The sequence below is a fragment of the Natator depressus genome, chromosome 2 (assembly GCF_965152275.1).
Source record: "Natator depressus isolate rNatDep1 chromosome 2, rNatDep2.hap1, whole genome shotgun sequence".
NCBI classification, from domain to species: domain Eukaryota; kingdom Metazoa; phylum Chordata; order Testudines; family Cheloniidae; genus Natator; species Natator depressus.
The window spans coordinates 197,386,834-197,414,071 of NC_134235.1; the positions used below are offsets into that span (position 1 = coordinate 197,386,834).

General features: G+C 40.7%; 1 protein-coding gene across 1 annotated transcript in view; it reads right to left on the reverse strand.

Annotated features, from left to right (window-relative positions):
• KCNH8 (potassium voltage-gated channel subfamily H member 8) overlaps nt 1-27,238 on the reverse strand; it is a 382,295-nt gene that overhangs the window by 120,464 nt on the left and 234,593 nt on the right. The window contains exons 6-7 of the mRNA XM_074945675.1: nt 17,119-17,276; nt 5,629-5,836 (exon numbers count right to left, since the gene is read on the reverse strand). Coding sequence (XP_074801776.1) covers nt 5,629-5,836; nt 17,119-17,276 — 366 coding nt within the window. The remainder of the gene's footprint in view (nt 1-5,628; nt 5,837-17,118; nt 17,277-27,238) is intronic.

Below are 27,238 nucleotides of genomic sequence, written 5' to 3' on the forward strand. Positions count from 1 at the left end.
CTGTAGGGGGAAGTGACACAGCTCTTTTGTCAGGCTGGGAGTCTAGAGATCAAATGGGTTATAAAGAGTTAAAAAGTTGTCTTGATCCCTGCAAAGGGTGGTGAGTCACCAGGAGCTGTCCAGGGAGCATCAGTGAGCTTTGACAAGGAGACAAGCTGACAGAAAGAGGCTCTGTGGAACAGTGTATAGGAAGATATTTCTTCCTCTGTCCCCATGTGGAAGATGGTTAAACACCTGCTAAGCCAGACACATGTGTAGTGTGTTATATTGTTTTTATGATATGTTTTCTAGAAATGCTTCTGTTCTAAATAAATGCTATTTTACTTTAAGGAGGCTGTTTGGTCTCTAATTACCACGGTCATTGCCCCCAGAGAGCACAGAATTGCAGGGCCTGAGCCTAAAGCTATGCCTACACTTATGGCAGCATGTAGACGACAGGCGCTACACTTTGTCCTTACCCATAACTATTTTACATTTGGGGACAATGTATACCTTCAGATCAGCGGCACTGCTATGGGTACCCGCATGGCCCCACAGTATGCCAACATTTTTATGGCTGATTTAGAACAACGCTTCCTCAGCTCTCGTCCCCTAACGCCCCTACTCTACTTGCGCTATATTGATGACATCATCATCTGGACCCATGGAAAAGAAGCCCTTGAGGAATTCCACCATGATTTCAACAATTTCCATCCCACCATCAACCTCAGCCTGGTCCAGTCCACACAAGAGATCCACTTCCTGGACACTACAGTGCTAATAAACGATGGTCACATAAACACCACCCTATACTGGAAACCTACTGACCGCTATTCCTACCTACATGCCTCCAGCTTTCACCCTGACCACACCACACGATCCATCGTCTACAGCCAAGCTCTGCGATACAACCGCATTTGCTCCAACCCCTCAGACAGAGACAAACACCTACAAGATCTCTATCAAGCATTCTTACAACTACAATACCCACCTGCGGAAGTGAAGAAACAGATTGATAGAGCCAGAAGAGTTCCCAGAAGTCACCTACTACAGGACAGGCCTAACAAAGAAAATAACAGAACGCCACTAGCCGTCACCTTCAGCCCCCAACTAAAACTCCTCCAACGCATTATTAAGGATCTACAACCTATCCTGAAGGATGACCCAAAACTCTCACAAATCTTGGGAGACAGGCCAGTCCTTGCCTACAGACAGCCCCCCAACCTGAAGCAAATACTCACCAACAACCACATACCACACAACAGAACCACTAACCCAGGAACCTATCCTTGCAACAAAGCCCGTTGCCAACTGTGCCCACATATCTATTCAGGGGACACCATCACAGGGCCTAATAACATCAGCCACACTATCAGAGGCTCGTTCACCTGCACATCCACCAATGTGATATATGCCATCATGTGCCAGCAATGCCCCTCTGCCATGTACATTGGTCAAACTGGACAGTCTCTACGTAAAAGAATAAGTGGACACAAATCAGATGTCAAGAATTATAACATTCATAAACCAGTCGGAGAACACTTCAATCTCTCTGGTCACGTAATCACAGACATGAAGGTCGCTATCTTACAACAAAAAAACTCCAAATCCAGACTCCAGCGAGAAACTGCTGAATTGGAATTCATTTGCAAATTGGATACTATTAATTTAGGCTTAAATAGAGACTGGGAGTGGCTAAGTCATTATGCAAGGTAGCCTATTTCCCCTTTTTTTTCCTACCCCCCCCCCCCGACGTTCTGGTTAAACTTGGATTTATGCTGGAAATGGCCCACCTTGATTGTCATGCACATTGTGGGGAGAGTGGTCAGTTTGGATGAGCTATTGCCAGCAGGAGAGTGAGTTTGTGTGGGGGGGGGGGTGAGAAAACCTGGATTTGTGCTGGAAATGGCCCACCTTGATTATCATGCGCATTGTAGGGAGAGCGGTCACTTTGGATGAGCTATTACCAGCAGGAGAGTGAGTTTGTGTATGTGTGTGTTTTTTGGGAAGGGGGAGGGGTGAGAAAACCTGTATTTGTGCTGGAAATGGCCCACCTTGATTTTCATGCACGTTGTAAGGAGAGTGGTCACTTTGGATAGGCTATTACCAGCAGAAGAGTGAGTTTGTGTGTGGGGGGGTGGAGGGTGAGAAAACCTGGATTTGTGCTGGAAATGGCCCAACTTGATGATCACTTTAGATAAGCTATTACCAGCAGGAGAGTGGGGTGGGAGGAGGTATTGTTTCATGGTCTCTGTGTATATAATGTCTTCCGCAGTTTCCACAGTATGCATCCGATGAAGTGAGCTGTAGCTCACGAAAGCTCATGCTCAAATAAATTGGTTAGTCTCTAAGGTGCCACAAGTACTCCTTTTCTTTTTGCGAATACAGACTAACACGGCTGTTACTCTGAAACATGTAGGTACGTGCCACAGGCTGCATCCACACTTGTTACTGTGGTGTGTTGCTACACACTCCAGTGAAAGGCTCCAGTAGCTCTTCACTGGAGGACACAGCAGGACACTACACTGCAACAGCGTAGACATGGGAGGGACTGCTTGGGTGTGTAGAGAGCCCTATGGAGTATATACCCTGGGTGTACAGGAGTATAGGGCACTCTACTCACCTACATTGTGCCTCACAGTCTATTTATAACAGCGCTAGTTGGCTGTGCAGTGTGCGCACATGCCGCCCTAAGTGTAGATATACCTTTAGTCAGGCCTGCTGAGGCAATCATGGTTAGTACCTGGGCACTGCCACCTAGGGCCCAGAGTCTGAGAATCATATAATTGATATGATGTGATGGCCCATGGCCTGAGACTGTAGGGGGTGCGTGCACTCAATGGGAATCAGAGGGCCAGTTTGCCTGGTAACTGAGACAGTGCTAAGTGTGTTTGAATAAACTAACTTTCAGAGCCTAAACCCGCTGACAATGTCCTTTGAAGGCTGTTTAATATGCCTGTTGAGCACAACTTTTTTCCTTATTTTGTTTCTGCTCGTGAATTTGTGACCAATTCAAACACTGGGCTTTCTTTGTATCTCCCCCTCTTCTGCTACAGCTTTGCGAGGTTTCTGCACTGCACTTTGTGAGGAGCTCGTCAGCCAGCCCCAGGAGCTGTTTTGTACAAACAAATTCATGACAAAGAGGAAGAAAACATGAACAATAGACATGCATGACAGAGAATCAGACAGGATTTTGGTAGCCTCACGGTAAGCTGGAGAGGTGCATTGATTAGGTGTTCCTCTCCCTGACTTTCTCCCTCCGACTTCCTCAGTTAGTTCCAGGTCAGGCACTTTTAACCTTCCCACTAGTTTTCCCATCAGTCATTCCTCTTGCAGCAACTTTTAAAGAAGGGTGTGTGTAAGGGGGGGGGATTCAAGGAGGCAAGAAAAGGACCTGCTGTTTTAGCTAGAGCCAACTTCTCTGTACACTTAGTCCCTGCTGTTTGTATACTCCCCTCACCAAACATTTTCCTGAGCAGGCATCTGACAGGGAATGAGTCCTATATCCCTCTATCAGGTATGATTACAGTGTTGAGTAGGCAACAGGCCTTTCTTAAAAACAACAAAAACACACCTAAAATACTCACATGTTTCTATTCAGCCCTTTTGTATTTTACTGAACAAAGAAAATCAACAGAGTTTACAAGACGCAACCAATTTTACCATTGTCCTTGCCCTCTTTCTATTCATCTAGACAAGAACAAAAGGTTTTATGTAAGGTCAAAGGAAAAGACAACTAGGAAGAAAAAAAAAAAGAAAGTGAAGAAAAGGGGTGACTCATGGTTTGCCAGCAAAGAAAAAGACAGAAGAAGTTCTTCTTTGTTCTTCATTCAGTTAGAATGAAGTTAGAATGACTCTGAAAGCTGCAGGGTGATAGTTACTGCCTTAAAGGAAGAGTGATGTAGCTGCAGTAATACCCAATCACTACCAAACCCCTTCCTGTTCACATATAACAGTCAATTCATCTCCCAGTTTATAGATGCAAACCCTTATAACTAAATATAATTGGGGGGAGGGAGAGAGGGAGCAGTTCCCATCCAATACAACTTTGAAAGCTCCAGAAGTCTTGAACATCACTCAGAAGAAACACAAGATAACTAGTTGAAGAAAGGTTTCAGAGTAGCAGCCGTGTTAGTCTGTATTCGCAAAAAGAAAAGGAGTACTTGTGGCACCTTAGAGACTAACCAATTTATTTGAGCATAAGCTTTCATGAGCAGCTCACTTCATCGGATGCATCTCTAAGGTGCCACAAGTACTCCTTTTCTTTTAGTTGAAGAAACTGGCCCTTAGGTTTAACCTGAAAAGTACAGACCTTCCCCATTAACATGTTCTCCCCCTTCCACACCCTTCCCAAACAAACAAGGCCGTTCACTGGAGGATTTTAGAAAAGAAGCCAGTTCAGGTTCTACCCATTACATTGTGAAGCTACTAAGAACTGGAAGCCTCTCCTGACTTTCCATGATTTGCAAACCTCATGAGCTATTCTTTTGGTTTGCGAGATTCACTAAAGTAGTTTGCATTTCAGACCTCCCACCACATCTATAATTGAAAATCTTTGCTCACCTCCTCATTCTCCAATTTTTTTGACAAAAAATCTGACTAAAGAAAAGCCTGTATATGGTATTTATCTTTTCATCAGAATTTTTCTATTGACTCTTCCTCTCTGCTAATTTTTCAAAATCTTTGTTTTTCACTCCTCTTACTCTGTGCTCCAGTTTAATCCTTTTTGAAAAATTGGATCTCTTCTCAATTCCAAGTGGAACAGGAACTCAAAAACAATGAAATATGCACCAAACTTGCAAATGCTTGACCTCAAGTGGGTTCAAATTTAGGCAGAAAGCATTTCCCCAGTCCTAGTGATGAAATGGTCAGCTCTTCACACACTCTCCTGTACCTTCTGGTGTGCTAGTAGAGTTCACATTCTCAGCTCAGGAAAGATAACAGCTTTAAATGACAGAAACTGGGCCAAATCATCCCTGGTGACTCACTGATTTCAATCTGGTTATTATAGGGATGAAGATGAACCAGTACCTATAAAATGTTATTGTCCGTAAACTGTTGATCTTTTATTGAACGTTTTAAATACCATCATTAGACATATATGATTTGGGCAACAAACCCTTGCCACTGGTTTAATGCACTTCAAGAAAAATAATAAATGCTTAAATAAACATTACTAGAAAAACTAAACAAAATTGATTATTTAAAACACCATACATGGAATACATATTAAAGTACAGACTACGTTTTAAAAAGAAAAGGAGACAGTTAAAGGAATGACAGTCTTTTCTTGTGTTGAAGGTAGGTAGATAGAAATTTACAATTAGGTAAACTCAAAAGAACTTAGCCTCTTAGAATCAAATATGCAAAACCTTGTTTAATATATAAATCATGTTCACTTTGTAGGTACACAAATGTGGGGTTGAGGAATGGACATTTGGGTCAAATTTCAGTGGGATTACCCATCCCTTAATCATCAGGCAATTCATTTTAAATATTTACATGTATTAAATATGCCCTGATTAATAAAATATACTGTGTAGTTTTAGCTTTTATATCCTACAGAGCAATATGGTACAGTATTATAAACTTTAACAACAAGAAAGGAAACACTGGGTGATTTATATATGGTAAAAAACAGACTCTTACCTACATCCCAAGTAACGGGATTATTCTCTTCCATCTCCTTTTTTCCAATGACATACCAAATGCATGCCATCCAGTGAGCAAGCAATGCAAACATAGACATAAGAAGTGTGAGGACAATTGTGCTGTGCTGGGAATAACGATCCAGCTTCTGAAGAAGACGTAAAAGACGCAGCAATCGGACAGTCTTTAGGAGGTGGACAAGGGACACCTAGGGAAATAGAATTTTCAGCACTGTTGAAATATACTAAACAAAGTCCTGGTTTAGTGGAAGAAAGAAAAAGTCCTCTCCCCCCTCAAGTTCTATAAAATGTCCTTGCCACATGCACACACAACTTAGTTACTCAGTGCATGCATTAAGCTAAGATTTAGACTCACAAGTTCAAACAGTGGCAAAGCCAGTACATTTTTAAAAAACTGAGTATGTATATATATATTTGACTGCAGCCAAACTGATTTCAAAACACAGACAGCCTCGATCTTTGGCCTTGCTTTGTGTGCAGCCCGAGGCCTCGGGTTTCACTTAAGTATTGCATTTAGGCACACCCCTCAACCAAAAACCAAAATGAGCCAAACTGACCAAATTTCACGTGGCTCCAACATGAAGAAACAAACTGCCCCATTTTTGTAATAGTTTTTGATTACTGCTAACAAAGGGCCAAACAGTATGATTAAATAAACCACACTGGGCCAAAGTCAATAGCGTTACATGTGGGATAAAAATGATTCAGTAACTAAAGCCTGGGAAAAAAGGGGGTGAGCGGTTTCTCCCAAGGTGGATATTAGATAAAAAACATGGCATGTAGTTTGTGCATTGGAAGCAAGAGCACGCTACAGATATTTTGCAGGACAGAGACCAGACAGAACATTACAGGCTCTGATATGTCATTCAAGCACACTATTTTGTAGGGGGAGAGAGCAGTGAAGGGAGGAGTTATTGCTCCATTGCAAAGGAGAGCTCCATAAGGGATTATGCCTCAGAGAAGGTCCTTGTATTATTTTCACATGATACAGCTTCTTGCTACAGAGAATGCAATGTGCATTAATCTGATTTTGTATTTTTCAATGGATGCAGAAACCAAACAGCTTCCAGGAATTGTGAAAATTTGACTCAAACTTTTAAATCTCCTGCCAAACCCAGAGGCTATTCCAGGTCTCCTGCTTACATTTTACTGTCATTTGTCATCACTATTTACATTCATTTCATATAGTCATAGGAATCTATACATTTTTAAAGACTCATTCTGTGTCTGTCTTGTGTTGGCTGAAAAACACAAATCAAACTGCATATTTCCCTCTAGTACTTCCAGAACATTTGGATATTACAGCAATGGGTGCTATAAAAAACATGAGCAAATCTTTTCATTTTTGACCATTGCTTTCTTATATTAATCCCAGTATGAACTGAAGGCTTTTTGCTTCCATTATCAAAAGTTGACATTCTAAAAGTTTAAATAAAATGGCTCTGTTCACTCAAAACTAGGCCTAGTTTGGCTGATAAAGTTCACAACCTGAGCTGAGTTCGGAATGACGAATGAAACCCCAAACCAGCCATGGGCTTTATTCTGTTCCCAGTTACACCTGAGCAAATACATTGACGTCAATGAAGCTATTTAAATTTACCTGGTGTTACTGACAACAGAATATGACCCAATAGACTGATGTGACACCACTATAAAACATTAACAACTAATCCCTGATATCCATTTATACTGCAGGCCTCATTATCCCCTGAACTTTTTACCAGTGCCTTCATTGCCCATTATTTTAATTATTTCTCAAGAACCTTCGCTCTCCCATGCTGCCCCCAATACAACTGAGGAAAAAATCCACAAAACCACTACAGTATTGTCCTTTAAAATCCTTCCTTAAGGACACGGCACTGCAATCAATAATAACTGACAACGGCTAGGCAGTCTGTCTGCATGCGGAGACTGCTGTTTGTTATACCAAACAAACCTTTCACTGTTCCCATGTCCTCCTCCCTTCCTTGCATTTGCTTGTTTTAGCCATCTCTTGTCATGTGCTAAGGAGTCAGGGGGATTACTCATATTTGTAAAGTTAACCATGTGAGTAAGTCTGTAGGACTGTGGTTGACAGCTATAAAAATCTTTGGGGCAATCTTTTTTATTACATGTATGTACAGTGCCTGGCACAATAGAACCCTCACCTCTAATTTGGGCCTGTAGGCACTACCATAATACAAGCAAATAATGATAATATAGCTGAGATATAAATGCTTAAATTCAGATATAGCCATAACTACCGCATGGCAAAAGTACTGTTAAGATTAAAAAAAATCCCCAGGCATAAGTCATGTTGCTAAAAAAAAAAAATGCTGATTTCCATGTTCATTCACAGGTAAATTGTGACTATATTCTGAACTTTGACCACTTTGTTTTGGTAAAAAAGGGAGAACACTACTGGATATTAAACAATAGTTGAAACAATGCAACATTTCTTTTTATGAGGTCTAGAAAAATATTTCATTTTTCTACTTGGGCTAAAAAGCCCCACATCTTGAAATTATGTGAAAATAAATTTGCACATTAGCATAATAAATCTTGTATAATTACACTGAATTTTCTCATTAGTTATTCCCAGTTTTTTTCTTCTATTGTGTTCAATCTGTCATTGAAAGATCTCAGATGAAAGCAGGCAGCTTTATTTTCTCTATAATAAATTTAGAAAGACAAAGTGAAGAATCAGCACTCATACTCGCGCCAGTGTAGATTTGCTTTGTCCATAAATACAACGCTAGCTGAATTTCTACATTCAGTTAATCAATTTAGACTAGCTGGGTTAACCTTTCCTGTGGAAATGACATAAAGACGAGAGTTTAGCAAAAGGCAGTATAAGCTGAAATAATAGCAGCTTTCAGTGCCTTGAACTACTGAGGAGGTTAGGGATCAGCAATGAAATTGCTAAATTTCATACAAAGTTGGAAAGGAATTCTCTTGACTCTTTGGGCTTGATTCTCTGTTGCCTTAGAGTCAGAATTTAAGGCCAGAAGGGACACCACATCATCTAGTCTGGCCTCCTGTATATCACAGGCCACCAACAGAACCCAGCACCTGCATACTAAACCCAACATCTGAAATGAAACCAAAGTATTACAGCCCACAGAAGACCAGACTTATGTGCCACAGGAAGAGAATAGGTGGGACCGAGCTGCACCAGTGCCCCCCATAATGGCAAGGAAATGATTAAGTGAGATATACCCAAATAGTCCTGGCAAGTGTCCCACACCCACATGCTGCAGAGGAAGATGAAGGTGGTCACTACCCAATCTGACCAGGTGGAAAAGACTTTCCCAACCCCAGATAAAGCAAAATCAGTTAGACCCTGAGCATGTGAGCAAAAGCCAGCTACCCAAGCACCTCAGAGAGAATGCTGGGTGCCTTCACAGTCCCAACCCATCCCACCTGATGGCCCGTCTTCAACTGTGGCAATCCCTGATGCTTCAGAAGAAGGAGGTTTATAAAAAGAAATACAGCCCACAATACACTGGGTTGGCAATGGAGAGGATCTCTTCCTGACTGCTGCAGGTGGCTGGCTGAAACACTGAAGCATGAGCTTTTAGGAACATAGGACAAACTGGAAATGAGCCTCAGGACTGCTGAGCCCTGCTCCCTACCATCATGAGTAACCCCCTCAGACAACCACAATCAAATTTGTCTAGCTCTTTCTAAAACGAATTACGTTGTTTCCCCCCACAACTCCTATTGGGAGTCTGTTTCAGAACCTAACCCCTCTGATGGTTAGAAACCTTCTTCTGATTTCCAGTCTGAATTTGTTCATGGCCAGTTTATACCCATTTGTGCCAGCATTGTCCTTTAGCTTAACAGCTCTCCACCATTTCTGGTATTTATCCCCCTAATGTATTTGTAGAGAGCAATCATATCCCCTTTCAGCCTTCATTTTCACAGACTAAGCAAGCTAGGCTCTTCCAGTCTCCTGTCCTAAGACAGGCCATCCATTCCTCTGATCATCCTAGTACCTCCATCTGCGCCAGTTTAAGATCATCTTTCTTGAACATAGGTGACCAGAACTGTACACAGTATTCCAAATGAGGTCTTGCACCATAGCATTAATATTTCTCTATCTCAACTGGAAATGCCTCATGGGCTACATCCTCAGATCATACAGTATTTGCCCTTTTCACATACACATCACACTGGTGACTCAGTCATCCTGTGGCTGGCCCACACACTCAGGTATCTCTCCACCTCTCTGGCTGCCAACTGGTAAGCCCCCAACTTGAAGCAGAAATTCTTATTAGACCCTAACTGCATAGCCTTGCACTTCATATTATTGAATTTCAACCCATTTCTGTCATTCTAGGCTTCAAGGTCACCCAGACATTACTGTATAATATTTCCATCCTCCTCTATATTGATGATGGCTCCCACTTTTGTATCACCGGCAAATTTCATGAGCATACTCCTACTTTTTGTGCTAGTCATTAGTAAAAATATTGAACAAGGTTGGTCTCAAGACCAATCCTTGAACTCTGCTAGTAACCTCCCTGCCGTCCAATAATACATTTCAGCACAACCTGCTGCCTCCTCCCTCTTAACCAGTTCCTTAGCCACCTTACAATTCTTGTACTGATCCACATCTTCCCTAATTTAAGTAAGAATTTCCCATGTGGTACAATGCTTTACTGAAGTCCAAATATATTAGATCTACTGCACTTCCTTTATCTAAAAAGATCAGTTATTTTCTCAAAGAAGGAAATCAGGTTAGCCTGGTATGATCTACCATCGGTAAACTCATTATATCACATCCCCTTTACTATTTGCCTCCATGAATTTAATTATTCTTTCCTTCACAATTTGCTCTAAAGCCTGGCATACTACTGAGGTCTGTAATGACTAATGTGTCTATAATGCCCAGATCACTTTTTGCTTTTCTTAAATGAAAGTACTCATATGGTAATACACCCATAGAGATAGAGCTATTAAAAATCCTTGCTATCAGACTAGCAATCTCACGTGACAGTTCTTTCAGTATTCTTAGATGGAAATTATCCATTCCCTCCAGTTTGAGCACATTGAGCTTCTTATGCTTTTCTTACACCTCAGATGTGGTAATTTCCACTTCTAGATGCTCATTTCCATTAGAAGTACTGCCTTCATGCACATATGACATATGATCATCCTTACTGAAAGGTAAAGTATTCATTTAGTTTTTGGGACATACCTACAGTATCATCAATCTCCTTCCCATGCACACTGCTTAATGGCCAAACCTTATCCTTCCTTATTCTCTTTTTATTTTTATAGCTAAAAAAATCCTCTATTTTAATTTTCTTATCAAGAGCTAATTTATCTTGATTTTTAGCAAATCTCACTTTGTTCCTACATTTTCTAAGCTCCATAATTATGCTTTCTTTGCGCTCAACCCCTTTTTCCATTTCGCACAGACTCTCTGCTTACACCTAAGAACATTTTTAAGGTGATTATTCATCCATCTGGGTGTGGAGCCTTTCCCTATAGGTTTTTTCCCCTTGCTTGGGATGCAAATTTCAGATAGTTTTTGTATAGTTGATTTAAAAAAATTCCCAGGGTCCCCCACATTTTGCCCACAGTTGCCCACCACTGCTCTAGAATATCTGGTTTGACCTACTGCACGAGTAGTTCCAATTCTTCTATTTTATTTCCCCGACTCACTGCACTCAAGTATATAAGCATCTCAGTTTTCTAGCTGGATTAGATATAGTCCTTTCAGTAAATGTAATACCTACCTATTACTCTAATCAATATTTGTATTTTCTTTCTCCTTTCTGTCCATATTCTTACTTTGTGGTGTTCCATTATCTCTTACTATATCTTCATTTAACTGATTTTCCTGCTCCTATGCATTGAAAGCCAGGAGTGGAGATTTCATGAGTCTCTCCCAACCTCCTCCCCTTATCTCCTACTTTAAAGCCCTTCTTATCAGTGATGCCAGTCTTAACCTTCTGGACTCAATACCCCAGGCATCTAAGTGAAGTCCATCAGTCGAGAAAAATCCTCTCTCCATAAATGCCTCTCAATGGTCAATAATCCCCAAACATTCCTCATATAGCCCCAAGCCTTGAGCCATCTATTGATCTTCATTATCTTACTCACTTTTGCCCTCTTTTTCTAGGGACCACAAGTATTCCACTGAAAATCACCTGAGCTTCCACTTCTTTGTGTGTCTTTCCAAACCAAGTGCAGTCATCCTTGGTCCATTCCAATGAGAATCTAGCAGTGTGATTTATCCTAACATGCAGCACAATTGATGAATTTTTTTCCTCACTCCCATCAGGATCCTCTTCAGCCTCATGTACATATCTTGTATCCCGGCTCCTGGCAGACAGCACACTTCTGTTCTGTGGATCTGGTCTGGGGACAGGCCAGTCAATTCAGAGTATGGAGTCCCTGATCACAAAGACCTGTCTCTTTCAAGTGCTGGTATGAATTTGTTTTATGTTCTCTCCAAACTTGCAGCCCCCATACACCAGGGTCATTTAGACTGAAGTCCTTGGCTGTCTCTATCATCTCTTCCTCTCTTCTTCAGGGACTTGCTTCCCTTCTTTTCTTCCTCGATATCCCATCTTCTGCCTTTTCCCCCTCCTCATTCCCCAGTGCAACAAACCTTTTACTCAACTAGATATCACCACCACTAGCTATTTTGGGTCTTCTCTCATAAGCTCTATCAGGTGATATTTCATCAATAAGTAGCTTCCATCCGATACCCACTCAAGCATAACATACATACTAGAGCTTCTACATCCAATCATTTTCTGTATCTCCTCTGTTCACTTTTTAGTTCACTCTGTTCACTTTTTACTGCCTCAGTAGCCATCATTGTATTCTTTTCCTAGACCCTAGTCCAAAAAAAAAAAACCAAACCCAAAACAAAGCAAAACAAAAAAAACCCAACCAAGACTGCACCTCCAGCACTGAACACAAAACCACCACTCTCCTTTCAGGCCAAACTCCCACAGAAACTCTGTTAGCTGTTCGCCTTACACCAGGGATAGTCATTTACATTAGAACAAATCATGTGCAAAATGAGTGTAGAAAACTACTACTGGTGTAATATTGAGATTTTTGGTTTGGTAGCACTTAACACCAATTTTGCAGAGAGGTAAATAACAATACGAAGTGCAAAGCAGTACGGCATTTATGCTCTTGGATAAAAACATGTAGGTATTTAGGGAGACAGTGAGTGCACAAGATTAAAAAGTCCTAGGCCTCTGAAAACAAGAAAGGCCACTGCATAATAGAGAGAATTCAGAGAACAGCCACAAATATGATTATGGCTGTGAATGGACTGACTTAAATGAGCAGGTAAGGCTGGCCAATCCTCTGCCATGATATGCTCCCTTTGCTCAGCTGAGGTGGTACAGAGGGAGTGAAACCTCCCATAACTCCCCTGCTGGGGATACCTAGGGTGACCAGAGTCACAATTACTTCCTGGGGCAACACAGCTATACACTGTCCCTTACGCAGGGCTCAGAGCTACGGCTCACTATGTGAGAATCACTATTTCAGGGGCCTACTAAGTAATTAGTTACTGCAATATTGTCCACAGCGAACAATGATAAAAGGCATGATAGGAAGGACTGATCTGAACTAATCAAATTATTATAGCATTTGTATTGCTGTGTCTTCTTTAACAGAAAAAGTAATTGTTGGAAAATGGTTCTTCCCCACAGAATTCATTATGATAAAGATCCCCCCTGTCCCCGCCCCGATTCCAACAGTACTAGTTTTAAAGGAAACATTTTATTCAGATTATGGTACAAACTAAAATAGTCTATTTTTAAAATAATCCTTGAAGAAAAGGCTTTGGAATGGCTCATTCATAAAGAAGTTGCAATGTAAATTTCTGACTGGAAATAAAATTCACTGACATTCGTGTTGGTTGGCACAATTACAATGCACTGAGCTAAATTGGACTGGTAGCTCAGGAGGCTCAGTGCATTATAATTTTGTTGATGAATTAATATGTGAATTAATATATTATATAATTATATTTTAATTTTTGTTCATGCAAATATATGCATTAATTAAATTAAATTAATTTCAAGAGTTTGGCTAGTTTTGCTCTCTAACCTAGGGGGTCTATTCTACCCTCAACCTACATGTGTAATTCTCAATACTAACAAGAGATGTGTGCGCCCATTCCTGGGAGGACAAAATCCTAAGAACTACAAAATACTAAGCATTAAACATCCAGCCCTCTTATGTGAAAAACCCACAGGAATGGAAAATCTCTGCTAAAATCTTTCCAAAGTTAGATATTGAGTCTCTGCTGAATGCTCCATTCAAAGCATAAGTTTATAACCACGTACGAAGGAAAGAGTCTAATTCTGCCACAAGAAGTGTAGGCAAATTCTATGGAAACCAGGCCCTCTCCCGAGGACATGGCCCTCTCCCTGGTCCTGTCCAGCTCTCTTCTCCTCCCTGGGCCTCTCCATCTGTACAGAACACACCTTCTCAAAGAAATGGGGGAAGAGGTACTGAGCAGAAACTGATGATCTGAAGAGCATTAACTTCCATGTGGACTCCTGAAATGTTGATGAACCCAGTTTGCCCTTGGCTACATTGATAAGTAAGGCATTTTCAGCACTAAGTTCAGATGTATCCATTGCTGATCCCAGTTGCCAGCACTGGTTAATTTTGCTACAGTTGGTAAGGCTACAGAGATTTCTCATTTAAAAATGAACAGGAAAAAAAATCTCAGAAAAGACCTTTTTACACTCTCTTTATACATTACAAAGAAGCAAAAAAGGCACAAGCTCAATTTATTTTGTCTTCACATTCTATCTTTAATACTGTTCAAAATTCTTCTTCATCTGGCTGACATTTTGTTATTTGGGTAAGAGTCCAACTCACAGTTATATTGTCAGAGGACACTTTGGCTCTGCTTAGTAATTTCTTATGGGTCAAATTCTGATCCCTTTACTCTGCTTTAGTAGCACCTTGCTCCCCCACAAGTCCCATTGAATTCAATAGGACCACTGCACCACTGACGGGCTTCTTGTCAATTTGATGCCTATGGCTGAGCTGTTAAATACGTTTCAACAACTGTATTTGATTTCTCCCTTTAGTACCTTAGGCCAAAACATTTCACAGTGCTGAAAGAGAAAACAAATTTCAAAGAATAGAAATCATAGAAATGTAAAACTGGGAAGGATCTCAAGAGGTCATCAAGTCCACCTCCTGTGCTGAGGCAGGACCGAGTGAACATAGACCATCCTGAGAGGTGTTTGTCCAACCTGTTCTTAAAATCCTCCAGTTATGTGGATTCCACAACCTCCTCTGGAAGCCTATTCCAGAAAGTTATTCCTAATATTTAACCTAAATCTTCCTTGCTGCAAATTAAGTCCATTACTTCTTGTTCTACATTCAGTGGCCATGGAGAACAATTGATCTCTGTCCTCTTTTAATATCCCTTGATATTTGAAGACAGTTTTCAGGTCTTTTTTTCTCTCAAGACTAAACGTGCAGTTTTTTTCCTTTCCTCATAGGTCAGGTTTTCTAAACCTTTTATCATTGTTGCTTTCCTCTCCAGTTTGTCCCCATCTTTCCTAAGCGTGGCCCCAGAACTAGACACAGTAGTCCAGCTGAGGCCTCACCAGTGCTGAGTATAGTGGGGCAATTACCTCCCGTGTCTTACAGATGACACTACCATTAATACTCCCAGAATATTAGCCTTTTTTCTAGCTGCATCAGATTGTTGACTCTCATTCAATTTATGGTCTATAAACCCAGACCGTTTTCAGCACTACTAGTTAGTCCCCATTTTGTAGTTGTGCAGGGCTGGATTATCCAATAGGCAGACTAAGCACATGCTTAGGGTACCAGCAAAGCAGAGGGCATCAAAAAAAATGAGGCTATTTTTTGAAAAAAATTGATGTTTGATTTTTTTTTAAAAAGCATTGGAGTAGTCACCATAGGAAAAATCAGAACTTTGTTAGACTTCCTTACACTCTACTATACACTCTTCCCCCGTTTTTCTGTTCTTTTTTTATTACTTATCCCCACCTAAACCAGGGGGGCATTCTACTAACGTAGATTGAAATAATGCAAGGAAATCAGATCCTGTCATGTGTTGTGGTTCAGTTTGACCCATTTTTAGCAGGCCATCTCTCAAAATATGGGAATGCTGGCAAAGGTAACCCATTATACTTATCCAAGACAATATGTGATGAACTCATTGGTCTAATGAGTGACAAAGTTCGTTCAGCTATTGTGGATGAAATAAGTACTGCTGGGTACTTCAGTTTATCTGTCGACTCTACACCTGATCTTTCACATATTGATCAATTGAGTATTGTACTAAGATATGTGTCTCCCACAGATGGAAAACCAGTTGAACGATTTATAACACTCCTCAATTTGAAAAGCCACACTAGTGAAGAAATGGCAAATCAAGTACTGCATTATCTGTGCCAAGTTTGCAAAATAGATTTCTCAAAGTGCAGAGGTCAATCTTATGACAACGCTGCCAACATGTCAGGGCATTATCAAGGAATGCAGAAGAAGCTTTTAGAACAGAACAAATATGCCATATTCATACCATGTGCTGCACACTCTCTCAGTCTTGTTGGCCGCAGTGCTGTTGATTGTTGTCCGGTGGCAGTAAGTTTTTTCTCAACAGTCCAGTTACTTTATACATTTTTCTCTGCCTCAACACACCGATGGGCAGTTCTTAAAACATATTTGGGCAATGATCATGTGTTGAAATCTCTGATACTCGCTGGGAGGCACATGCAGTGGCAACAAGTGAAATTCTGGAGTCTTACTCAAAGATTGTGGATGCATTAGAAAGTATAGCTGAAGACCAATCACAAAAGGGAGAAACTATTCGAGAGGCAGAAAACATTGCAAACAAGATGCAAGAGCTAGAGTTTGTATTCATGTTGACCATGTGGAATGAATTTTACAACACTTTTAGCACACAAGTTAAGCTCTCCAAGAAAAAGAATTGGATTTGAAAACATGTGCAGACCTCTAAGTATTTTGCATGTCTTTACTGAATTTCATCTTGTCAATTTCAGATCAATTCTCTAATTTGTTAAGGTTACTTTGAATTCTAATCCTGTCTGCCAAAGTGCTTGCAACCCCTCTCAGCTTGATGACGTCTGCAAATTTTATAAGCACACTCTCCACTCCATTATCCAAGTCATTAATGAAAGTATTGAACAGTACCAGACCCAGGACTGACCCTTGAGGGACCCTACTAAATACACCCTCCAAGTTTGACAGCCAACTGTTGATGACTACTCTTTCAACCAGTTCTTTCAAGTAGTTGTGCACCCTCCTTATATTAATTTAATCTAAACCACATTTCCCTAGTTTGCTTATGAGAATACAAGAACAAAGAGATTGTAATTTATTTGCTTTTTGTTCACAGAACAGTTCTCCCTCCCCACCAAAAAAAAAGCTGATTTGCAAAAATGAGTCCTTGAGAGAAACACCGTTAATAGAATGCAAGTGTAGTACTCACCACAGTGACATTAAAAGCATAAAGGAGATCAAAGGGAAGTGCAGCAATTAAATCAATGATGAACCAGGTAGTCACATAGTGGATACAAATAGATCTTGCTTCAAATATAACTTGGCCAGACTTGCTGACATAGGTTGTTCGGAAATTTAAAATAATATCTGCTTGACAAAGAGAAGAAACAGAATTAGACATAGGTACTTCCTGCTTCAAATGAACTGCAGTGTCAACAGGACAGTAAGTCTATTTTCCAAATGCTTGGAAAGAAAGACATAGGGTCATATTTTGCAGTCCTTACTCAGTTTTCCTTTAATTCTTACTAAGGGTCTGTTCCTACAAACACTTATGTACTATACACACCTGCCTAGTTTCATTGAACCAGTCACAGGTGTAAAGTTACTCATGTGTCAGTGTATAAAGGAATGAGCCCTAGGGAATTATTTGCATCGATTTCAAAGGGAGCTTTTATGGAATAAATTTTTTTAAAAGCCTCTGAATCCAAACCTAACATTTTTCTTTAATAAATAACATAGGCACAGCTATTACAACAAGGCTGTCACTGAGAAAAATGAAGCCACAATGCATGTAATTCAATTACTTTAAAATATTCTTTTATTAATTACAGGGGAAAAACAATTCTTTTTAATTAAAAAATAACTAATTTATTACAACTTTCTGCTATAACTGCTCAACACAGGATTCCAAAAGAAATATCCTCTTCAACAGTAAACACTTGTTTAAAATAGAAAGCGCTGAGCCATCTGAAAACAACTGACTGGTGGGGTACGTTGGAGAGATATCAGAAGCAATATGAATTATTTGATGGCTTGCGCACTTTGTGTGTTTCCTTTTCATTGTTTAAGGCTGCATGTTGGTCAACACAGAGATTCTTTTGACATGGCATGCTAAAACACGTTCCATTTCAAATAAAAGTTCAGATCTTGACAGTTCAGTCTCAATTATTTTCACTTCCCAAAAGACAAAGGCCATATCTTGCCCTTAAGCTATGCACATAGCTTCTACTGATGCCAACGAGAGCTACTGGTATAACTTCTACTGATCTCAAAGGAGCACTGCCACAGATTTAGGGTATTATTATTATTTTATTTTTACAGCACCAGAAATGTGCATGGTGCTTTAAGAATTCTGAGGAGCCTCCCATAAAAGAGAAGTGTGTGGCCCCAGGTAGAAAGGGACAGTGGCAGGGCTGGCTTTCTCCCTGTGAAGACAAAGGGATATAGGGTGGATTATCTCTGTGGCCTGGTATGATAGACCTCAGTGGGTTTTCTTGGATGTTTAGGTTCCGTAGACAATGTCCATATGTCAGTCCACTATGAACAGACTAAATTACACAGGTATGCTCACTTTTATTGTCAAGTCAAAAAAACCCCCACCAAAATACCAGTGGTTAGTATCTTGAATTATCAGGCAGTTTTGCTCTGAAATATCAATATTTCCTTTCCCTATGTTCATGTAGCTTGTGTATTGGGTAGGGTAGTTGTGAAACAAAATTGCACCAACCCAATAAATGATATGAAAAAGTTACAAGATAGGCTGTAAGTATGTCTCGAATTTTATGGTTCATACTTACATACTCAGTACTCTCCCCCACACACACTCCCACACCTCATACTCCCTCTTCCCCCAATATTTTAACTTTTATTTTTCTTAGCTCCCATTTGGAGGATTGTTCTGTAGTTGGCTCTCTTGTTTTATAGGGAGCTTTCAGGAATTAAACACTTTTCCTCCACAGCATGCACATGGAGCATCAGGTGTTTGTAATTCCTAATTCTTGATAAACTGTTTATCTCTGCCTTTTTAATTCAGTCCATCACAGATGTATGCAATGTCCGGCATGCTTGAGCAAACAGACAGAAACAAACTCTTCTCGGATATCAAAGCTGAAGTGTAGATTTCCAATGCTCAATGCATAAAGCAGCATTACCCGCAAAGCTATAAAAGAGTACCAGGTGAGCTTTACCCCAACATGTATTTATCTGTGGGCTTTCATATAACATGGACAACAGAAAAGCAAAACTGGACAGTTAAAAGTTTTCCCCCCATGCTTTGATTTATTTGAAAGCTCTGCGATTAGAAAATCAAGAACGATGATATCTGACTGCTGAGGAATTAGTAGGTAGATCTGCTTTTCACTAACGTGAGTGCCAAAGGGAAAACAATTAAACATTTATATTAGCTTAAATGTTTCTTCTTTAAATACATCAAAACATAATTAGAAATCTGTGCAGAGGCAAAATAATTAAACATTTATGTGGTGTTAGAGGTTTCTATTTAAATACATCAAAATATAACCAATAGGTAGCAGGGAAATATTTGAGCCAAACAGGTTATAATGGTTAAGTGCCCACACTTCTCAGGATTGATAAGCCCTTCAGGTGCTGTGGGCTGAGGCTCACTGAGTCCAGAGGAGCTCTTTAGCCCCCTCTTGACTGGGTGAGGGGCTGCCCCTCCACAGAGACTGTAAGATATTTGACAGAGTTTTAATATCTTTGCTGACCCAAAGTGGGTAAAAAAAATGGCAGGGGATTGTTCTAACCTAAACAAAATTCATATAAGAATTGTTGATGAAAGCAAGCCCAAAACAAAGAGTATGTATTGAGTTTGTGTAGACAAATACGCATCAGTTAGATGATCTCCTAGGGTTTTTATAAGTTTACAAATTAGAATGGCAATGGACTTACCATTTCTTGAAATGGTAAGAAATTCCTACCAGACACTATCTTGACTGGACACTTTAATGAGACAATGACAATTGATCATGCTCTTTCTAGACATTTTAGAGATACTCACAAGCACTTTCTCATAATTGAGAAGACAGTATTTTAGCCTTTGAACTTTGATGAAATTTTCTCATACATCCAGACCATAAACAATTCACAAGGAATCTAAAGATCAGACCTGGAATCATGAGAAATCAGACCATAACTCCAAGACTGACTGTATCCTAGGCAACCTTTAGGATGTAAAGTTTGCAAATCCTGCTACCCTCCTCCACTGTGTCATTCCGTCCCATCCTATTTGCTCTCTCTTTCTGATTTGTGTGTCTGTGTCTTAATTGTTTCCAAGCTTGGCCAGCTTTGCAAGTGACATAGTTCTATAACGAGAAAGACAAGATGGGTGAGGTAATATCTTTTATTAGACCAACTTCTTTTGGCATGAGAGACAAGCTTTCAAGCTTCACAGAGCTTTTCCTCAGATCAAACCCTGTGAAGCTCAAAAGCTTGTCCCTTCCACCAAAAAAGTTGGTCCAATAAAAAGTATTACCTCTCGCACCTAGGCTCTCATATCTCCTGTGACCAATAGTGCTACAACAATACTGCAAACGTAGTTCCATAATGTTATTTCTATAACCAGCACAACAGGTTGAGACAGCGTAAGTAGCTTTGTTCCAGTACGAAGGAGAACAGAGGAGGAAGCCACAACATACTAACTAGACGTCATCCTATACCAGGGAAAAGAGTCATGGTCCAGCGGCAGAGGCCTATTTGTGACTAACCTATGCCTGCAATATGAAAAGGAGAGGTTGCTCACTTTGTACAATAACTGGAGTTCTTCCACATGTCTGCCCTATGGATACTTCACTTCAGGTGCACGTGTCCCATGCACCTTTGAGCGGAGATTTTTGGTAGCAGTGCCTGTTCAGTCCACACATGCACTGTAGCTATCCTCATGTGCCATAATAAGGGTATATAGGGGAATGTTGGATAAGCTGTTCTCAGTTCCTTCTCTACTGCAAAGTCTCCTCAAGCCAGGACTCCAAAGCAGAGGGGAAGGAGGGAATGAACAGGAGCACTCTTGGGGATAAACATCTCAAAAGAACTCCAATTACTATACAAGTTAAGTAACCTCTCTGGGGTAATTTCCACTTCAGATGACTCCCAAGCAGTATCCCCTTAGAAACTTGGACTAAGACTGTTTGAAGAACAGCAATTCCAAAGGCAGAATCTGTCCTGGGAGGTGTGAATGAGAGCATAGTGCTGTGAGAAAATGTGAGCCAAAGCCACTATCTACAGATTTCTGCTATTGGAACATTCCTCAACAGGGCTACTGATTTAGACTGTGACCGGGTACAACGGGCCATAACTCTACAAGGGAGCTTGAATTTAGCAACCTCATAACAAGATAGAACACAGCCAGAGACCCATTTGCAGAGTCCCTGGAGCTCCTTTAATTCTGTCTGCAAAGGAAACAATCTGAGGGAAGCCCTAAAGGGTTTGGTTTTCTTTAGATAGAAAGCCAAAGCTCTCCTGGTGTCTAAGGTATGAAGAGCAGCTCCCCCCTGGACTGGTGAGGTTAGGGTAAAAGACTGGGAGTTAAATTTCCTGATTATTATGGAAATCTGGGATTACGTTAGGTGGAAAAAAAGGATGTGGTCTAAGAGATACCTTTCCCTATAAAAGACAGTATTGGGGGACTCAGTCTTTAAATTAGGTTAATGGCTCTAAAAGAAGTTTCATGAGGGAGCTGAAGACAAGGTGCAGGTCCTCCCTGACATGTGGGAAGAGATTTGTTAATCTGTTAATGAATCAAGACATAGCAGCATGAGCAAGTACTGAAAATCCTTGTACTGTGGGGGTTGAAGGACAGTCCAGAGTTCTTCAGAGCAAAGAGGTAGTCCAAAATATGTGATACGGGGGAGAGACCCTGCTGTGTGTACCAGTGGTGGAATCGCTTCCATTTTTGTAGGTATGATTTTCCAGTAGGTGACTTCCTGCTATTCATTAATACTTCTGGCACTTCACTTGAACAGTACATTCTATTCCTGACAGCCATCTAGGAGCCAAGCCTTGAGATGCAGAGCAACAAGGTTGGGATAAAGGACCTTCCCCGAGTCTTGGGTCAGAAGGTTGTGTATTAGTAGCAGACAAAGTGATGGGTGAGATGAGAGGCAAACTCGATAAAGGAACCAAACTTGTCTCAGCCAGGCTGGTGTTATTAGGATGATTCTGACTTTGTCTTGTCTGATTTTGGTAATGGTTTTCAGAAGTAACTGAGTTCGATAGGCATATAGAAGGTTTCTTGACCAAAGAATAAGGAAGGTGTCTAACAAACGAGGACCCAGACCTGCCCTCAAACAGAACCACTGGCATTTTCTGTTGGTGATGGTGGTGAAGAAGTTCACATCTGGATAATCCCAGTAAGAAATACCTTCTTCAGTGTCAAATTGTTGTACTCCCACTTTGTAAACCTGTGTCATAAATATAAAGGGAAGGGTAAACCCCTTTAAAATCCCTCCTGGCCAGAGGAAAAATCCTCTCACCTGTAAAGGGTTAAGAAGCTAAAGGTAACCTCGCTGGCACCTGACCAAAATGACCAATGAGGAGACAAGATACTTTCAAAAGCTGGGAGGAGGGAGAAAAACAAAGGGTCTGTGTCTGTCTGTATGCTGCTTTTGCCAGTGATAAAACAGGAATGGAGTCTTAGAACTTTTAGTAAGTAATCTAGCTAGGTATGTGTTAGATTATGATTTCTTTAAATGGCTGAGAAAAGAATTGTGCTGAATAGAATGACTATTTCTGTCTGTGTGTCTTTTTCGTAACTTAAGGTTTTGCCTAGAGGGATTCTCTATGTTTTGAATCTAATTACCCTGTAAGGTATCTACCATCCTGATTTTACAGAGGTGATTCCTTTACTTCTATTAACAGTCTTCTTGTAAGAAAACTGAATGCTTTTTCATTGTTCTCAGATCCAAGGGTTTGGGTCTGTGGTCACCTATGCAAATTGGTGAGGATTTTTACCAAACCTTTCCCAGGAAGTGGGGTGCAAGGGTTGGGAGGATTTTGGGGGGAAAGACGTGTCCAAACTACTTTTCCCAGTAAACCCAGTTAGAGTTTGGTGGTGGCAGTGGATATTCCAAGGACAAAGGATAAAATTAATTTGTACCTTGGGGAAGTTTTAACCTAAGCTGGTAAAAGTAAGTTTAGGAGGTTTTCATGCAGGTCCCCACATCTGTACGCTAGAGTTCAGAGTGGGGGAGGAACCTTGACAACCTGGCAGAAGTGTCTGCTTAGGTTATTGGCTACCATCTTCTGAAATCCTGGTAGGTATGAGGGCTTAATGGAATAAGCACCAGATTCACAGCTTAGAGCTTCTGTGCAAAGGGTGTGATCTAGTAAACGAACTCGCCATCCTATCAGGGATACTTCTGTGATCACAGTGAAGGGAGTTGGCGTGAAGGGAACTCCTGAACACACTTTATCTAGGTTTGCCCACCAGTAGAGTGATTCCAAAATCTTTGGTGGAATGGACACTATTTTGTCTAGACTGTGTCTATTGGGAGTGTAGACTGTTCTAAATCACACCTGGAAGCAATGGTGATGGTGTGTGCACCCCACACTGGCCTGGCAAGAACTGAGTGGGCCAGATGGATCCAAGCTACTAGTTAGGCTGCAAGCCAGGGAGCTAATTGAGGAGGAATAGGCTCACCTGGGCAGGAACAGGCAGGGCCTGTAGAAAGTCAGTTAGCTGGCCACAGAGTAGAGGGCAGCAACTAGGGACGAAGAGTCACTCCCTGGAAAGGGGGAGGAGTGTTTGAGGCTGCAGGAAGGAAGGCTGCACAGACTCCTTGAAAAGAGGGAGTGGAGAAGGCCCCATACAAAGAGAAGACAAGTGGAGGGACTGTTAAGGAGGGCACAGCTAAGAGACTGAGCTAATCCCCAGGGCAATCAGCAGGAGGCACCATGAGTGGAGAGGGACTCCATCCCAGCAACCAAGATATAAACAGGAGTGCAGTGCCCCAGAGGCATAGGCTTCCAGCTAGCCCAGAAGATCCAGGAACATTATTGCTAAAGTTTGTGGTCTCATCTGAACTTAGGAAATTAGGTTTGTTTACAGTAACAAATCTGTCCTCTGGTAAGCAAGCCCTGAACATCAGGGTAGCTCATATAAAATCTATTCTCTGAATGGGTGACAATGGGCTTTTTTCTTTTTCATTGAGTTGTAGGTCTATCCTGTTGAATAGATTTAAGGGCTTTAATACTGCAGAGTGAATTTCTTCATAAGATCCACCTTTGAGAAACCAGGCATCTAGGTATGGAAAGATGACTACTCTGGAATGGTGAAGCTGTGCTGCTACTACCACCATGACCTTTGTGAAGATCCTGGGAGAGGTGAAAAGTCCAAAGGGGAGGACTTGATATTGAAAATGGTCCTGACCAACTATAAACCATACGAACACATCTGTGAGCTGGATGGATTGCAATATGAAAACATGCATCTTGGAGGTAGAGAGCTGAAAACCAGTCCCAAGGATCTAAAGATGGTGCGATTGCTGCAAGTATAACTATCCTGAATTTTTGGCTATGTCTACAAAATGCCAGCGTGTCGAGTACAGACACTGCAGTTGTTTCTATACACCACAGTGAAAGGCAGGCTGTGTGTAGCTACATGCAGCAGTGAAAGGCTCTAAAAGCGGGGAAAAGATCCAGCAGCTCCTTGCCACCAAACCCTTGATCTGTGGCAGGGAAAGTCTACAAAAATGGGGAGGAAGCAGGACACTACATTGCCAACAATAGCCGTGGAGATGTAGGAGGCACTGCTTTAGGGTGACCAGATAGCAAGTGTGAAAAATCGGGACAGAGGGTGGGGTGTAATAGGTGCCTATATAAAACAAAGCCCCAAATATCAGAACTGTCCCTATAAAATCGGGACACATGTTCACCCTACCTCAGCTTGGGCATGTAGAAAGCCATGAGAGTATATATACTCTGGGACTTCAGGTGTGTAGGGAACTCTACTCTACTTACCTAAGCTATGCCTCACTATCTACACTGATATTTATACCTATTGATACAGATCCATGCAGTGTCTGTATTCTACATACAGCCATAAGTGGCTTTTGGAAGTTTCCCCGAGAGACTTTTGCAAGCCAGCAGACTCATCCATCACTGCTACAAATTTTATCTAAGGACATTGCAATCATTTGTAATGTATATGATCTTTTAAACATTCCATAACTCTCTTCTTTTCTTTTTTTATTATTAATAAAATCTTTAGTTAGTTTACCGATTGGCTGACAACATGATATTTGGATAAGATCTGAGATATATCTCGACCTTGGGGCAAGTGTCTGATCCTTTGGGATTGGTAGAACCTCATGTATGGTTAATTGGGTTTTCAATAACTTCTCATCATATAAGACCAGTTTGTCTGAAAGGGAACCAAGGGCTGGAATGCTTAATGGGGACTGAATTTTGGCTTCTTGTTAACCAGTGTGATGCTACAGAATCTAAATTCAGCTAGAATCATAGAATATCAGGGTTGGAAGGGACCTCAGGAGGTCATCTAGTCCAACCCCCTGCTCAAAGCAGGACCAATCCCCAATTTTTGCCCCAGATTCCTAAATGGCCCCCTCAAGGTCATGATTTAACTGGGAATTGGTCCTGCTTCGAGCAGGGGGTTGGACTAGATGACCTTCTGGGGTCCCTTCCAACCCTGATATTCTATGATTCTATGATTCTATGATAAGGATTGAACTCTCAACCCTGGGTTTAGCAGGCCAATGCTCAAACCACTGAGCTATCCCTCCCACCCAATCTCTTTTGTTACTGGTTTGGTAAATCTAATTATAGAATAAAACACCTGTTTTGGGGGTGTGCCTGCCTTGTTTCTTGCAGTCTGCCCAGAGTGTGGTATTCTTAGCATGGTCCATTCTAGGCATCGGTCACAATTACATCACTCCAAAGAGTGTCACTTTAAAACAGAATTTTTGAGAGCAGCATCACAGCTTGTGTTATGTCGAGGAGAAACTGACTCTTGTGAAATATCCTGGGCCTCCACTCACATCACTGAAAATTAGGAGAATTCCAGTGGAGCTTACACTGATGTAAGATTGGAATCAGTGAAAGAACAGTCTAGCCCCTAGTATTCAAAATACAGGTCCCAGCATGGAGCTCCAAACATCCCTGTGTTAAATTATTCACTCCTTTGCCAAGTGCTTTTGCTGATTTTATATTATAAATATTTCTCTGTCCTCCCTCTTCATTTGTGTTTTTAATCATGTACCTCAATAACATTTCTCTCTCTGAAAAATGGTTCTTGCTTCTAACTGATTTCTCCTTCACTGTAATCAAATCATGTGGTTTCAGACAAAATGCTCTTCCCTTCAATATATTACTGCCTCGTGGACATTTTAAAAAAATCAATTAATCAATCAATCAATATTTGTGTCGAAGAAAACAAGGAGAAACAGTTGATACAGCACTTTTCTGATTACCTCAGAACTTTATGCATTACAGTAGCAATTCATTCCAGTGCACAGCTGCTATGTAAGGTGGCACCATTAACTATCTCAGCCTTTACCTGAACAGATTATCTCTCAAAAGAATAAAGCAGCTTGTCATCTGTGTTTCTTTTAAAAGCTCAGCTGTACATGTTCTGGGATTTAGTCTATTGAAATGTCACCTCTTGTACCCAGAACACCATCTTAGAATTGAACCCTATGGCATCAGAGGCTGTCCTGTACATTGTTTTTATGGGAGATACAGTGAATATATTTAAATTGTTTAAAATTTATTTATTGTCTTCAATTTTTGAAGAACCATCAGCATAAATATTTTATACATATTCTAATCTGTTCTTTAAAAAAATTTAAAAAATAAATGTAGGAAATGAAATGTAATACTATATTATGATAACGTTTAGGTTACAAAGCTAAGCATGCAATCAGAAAATGCTTTAAATTTAAAGTACATCACACAACATTAACTCTGCACCCTCAGGTATACAGTATTTAATTTTCTGATCATTTGTAATTTAAGAAACACATTTGTATGTCAGGTTGTAAACATTGTTTTCTATTACTATGCACTATTTGAACACTCTGATGTGCTCACATAGTAAAGATATTATAATTCATCTATAAAAAAAGAGCAGCTAGGGTTGAGATTCCAACCTTAATTTTGACATTCTGCAATCCCTGACTTAATCCCTGACTGTACATTTGTAGGCTCAGATTCTACAACTGGCTCCCACGCTTACACTGAACCCCACTGAAATAAATGAGGCTCCACCTGGACACAGGTGCCTGCCCACAGAAAGCTGATTGAAAGAGAAGCCTTAGTGTAGTATTTTGCATTTAATTAAAAACTACATAAAGTAAATA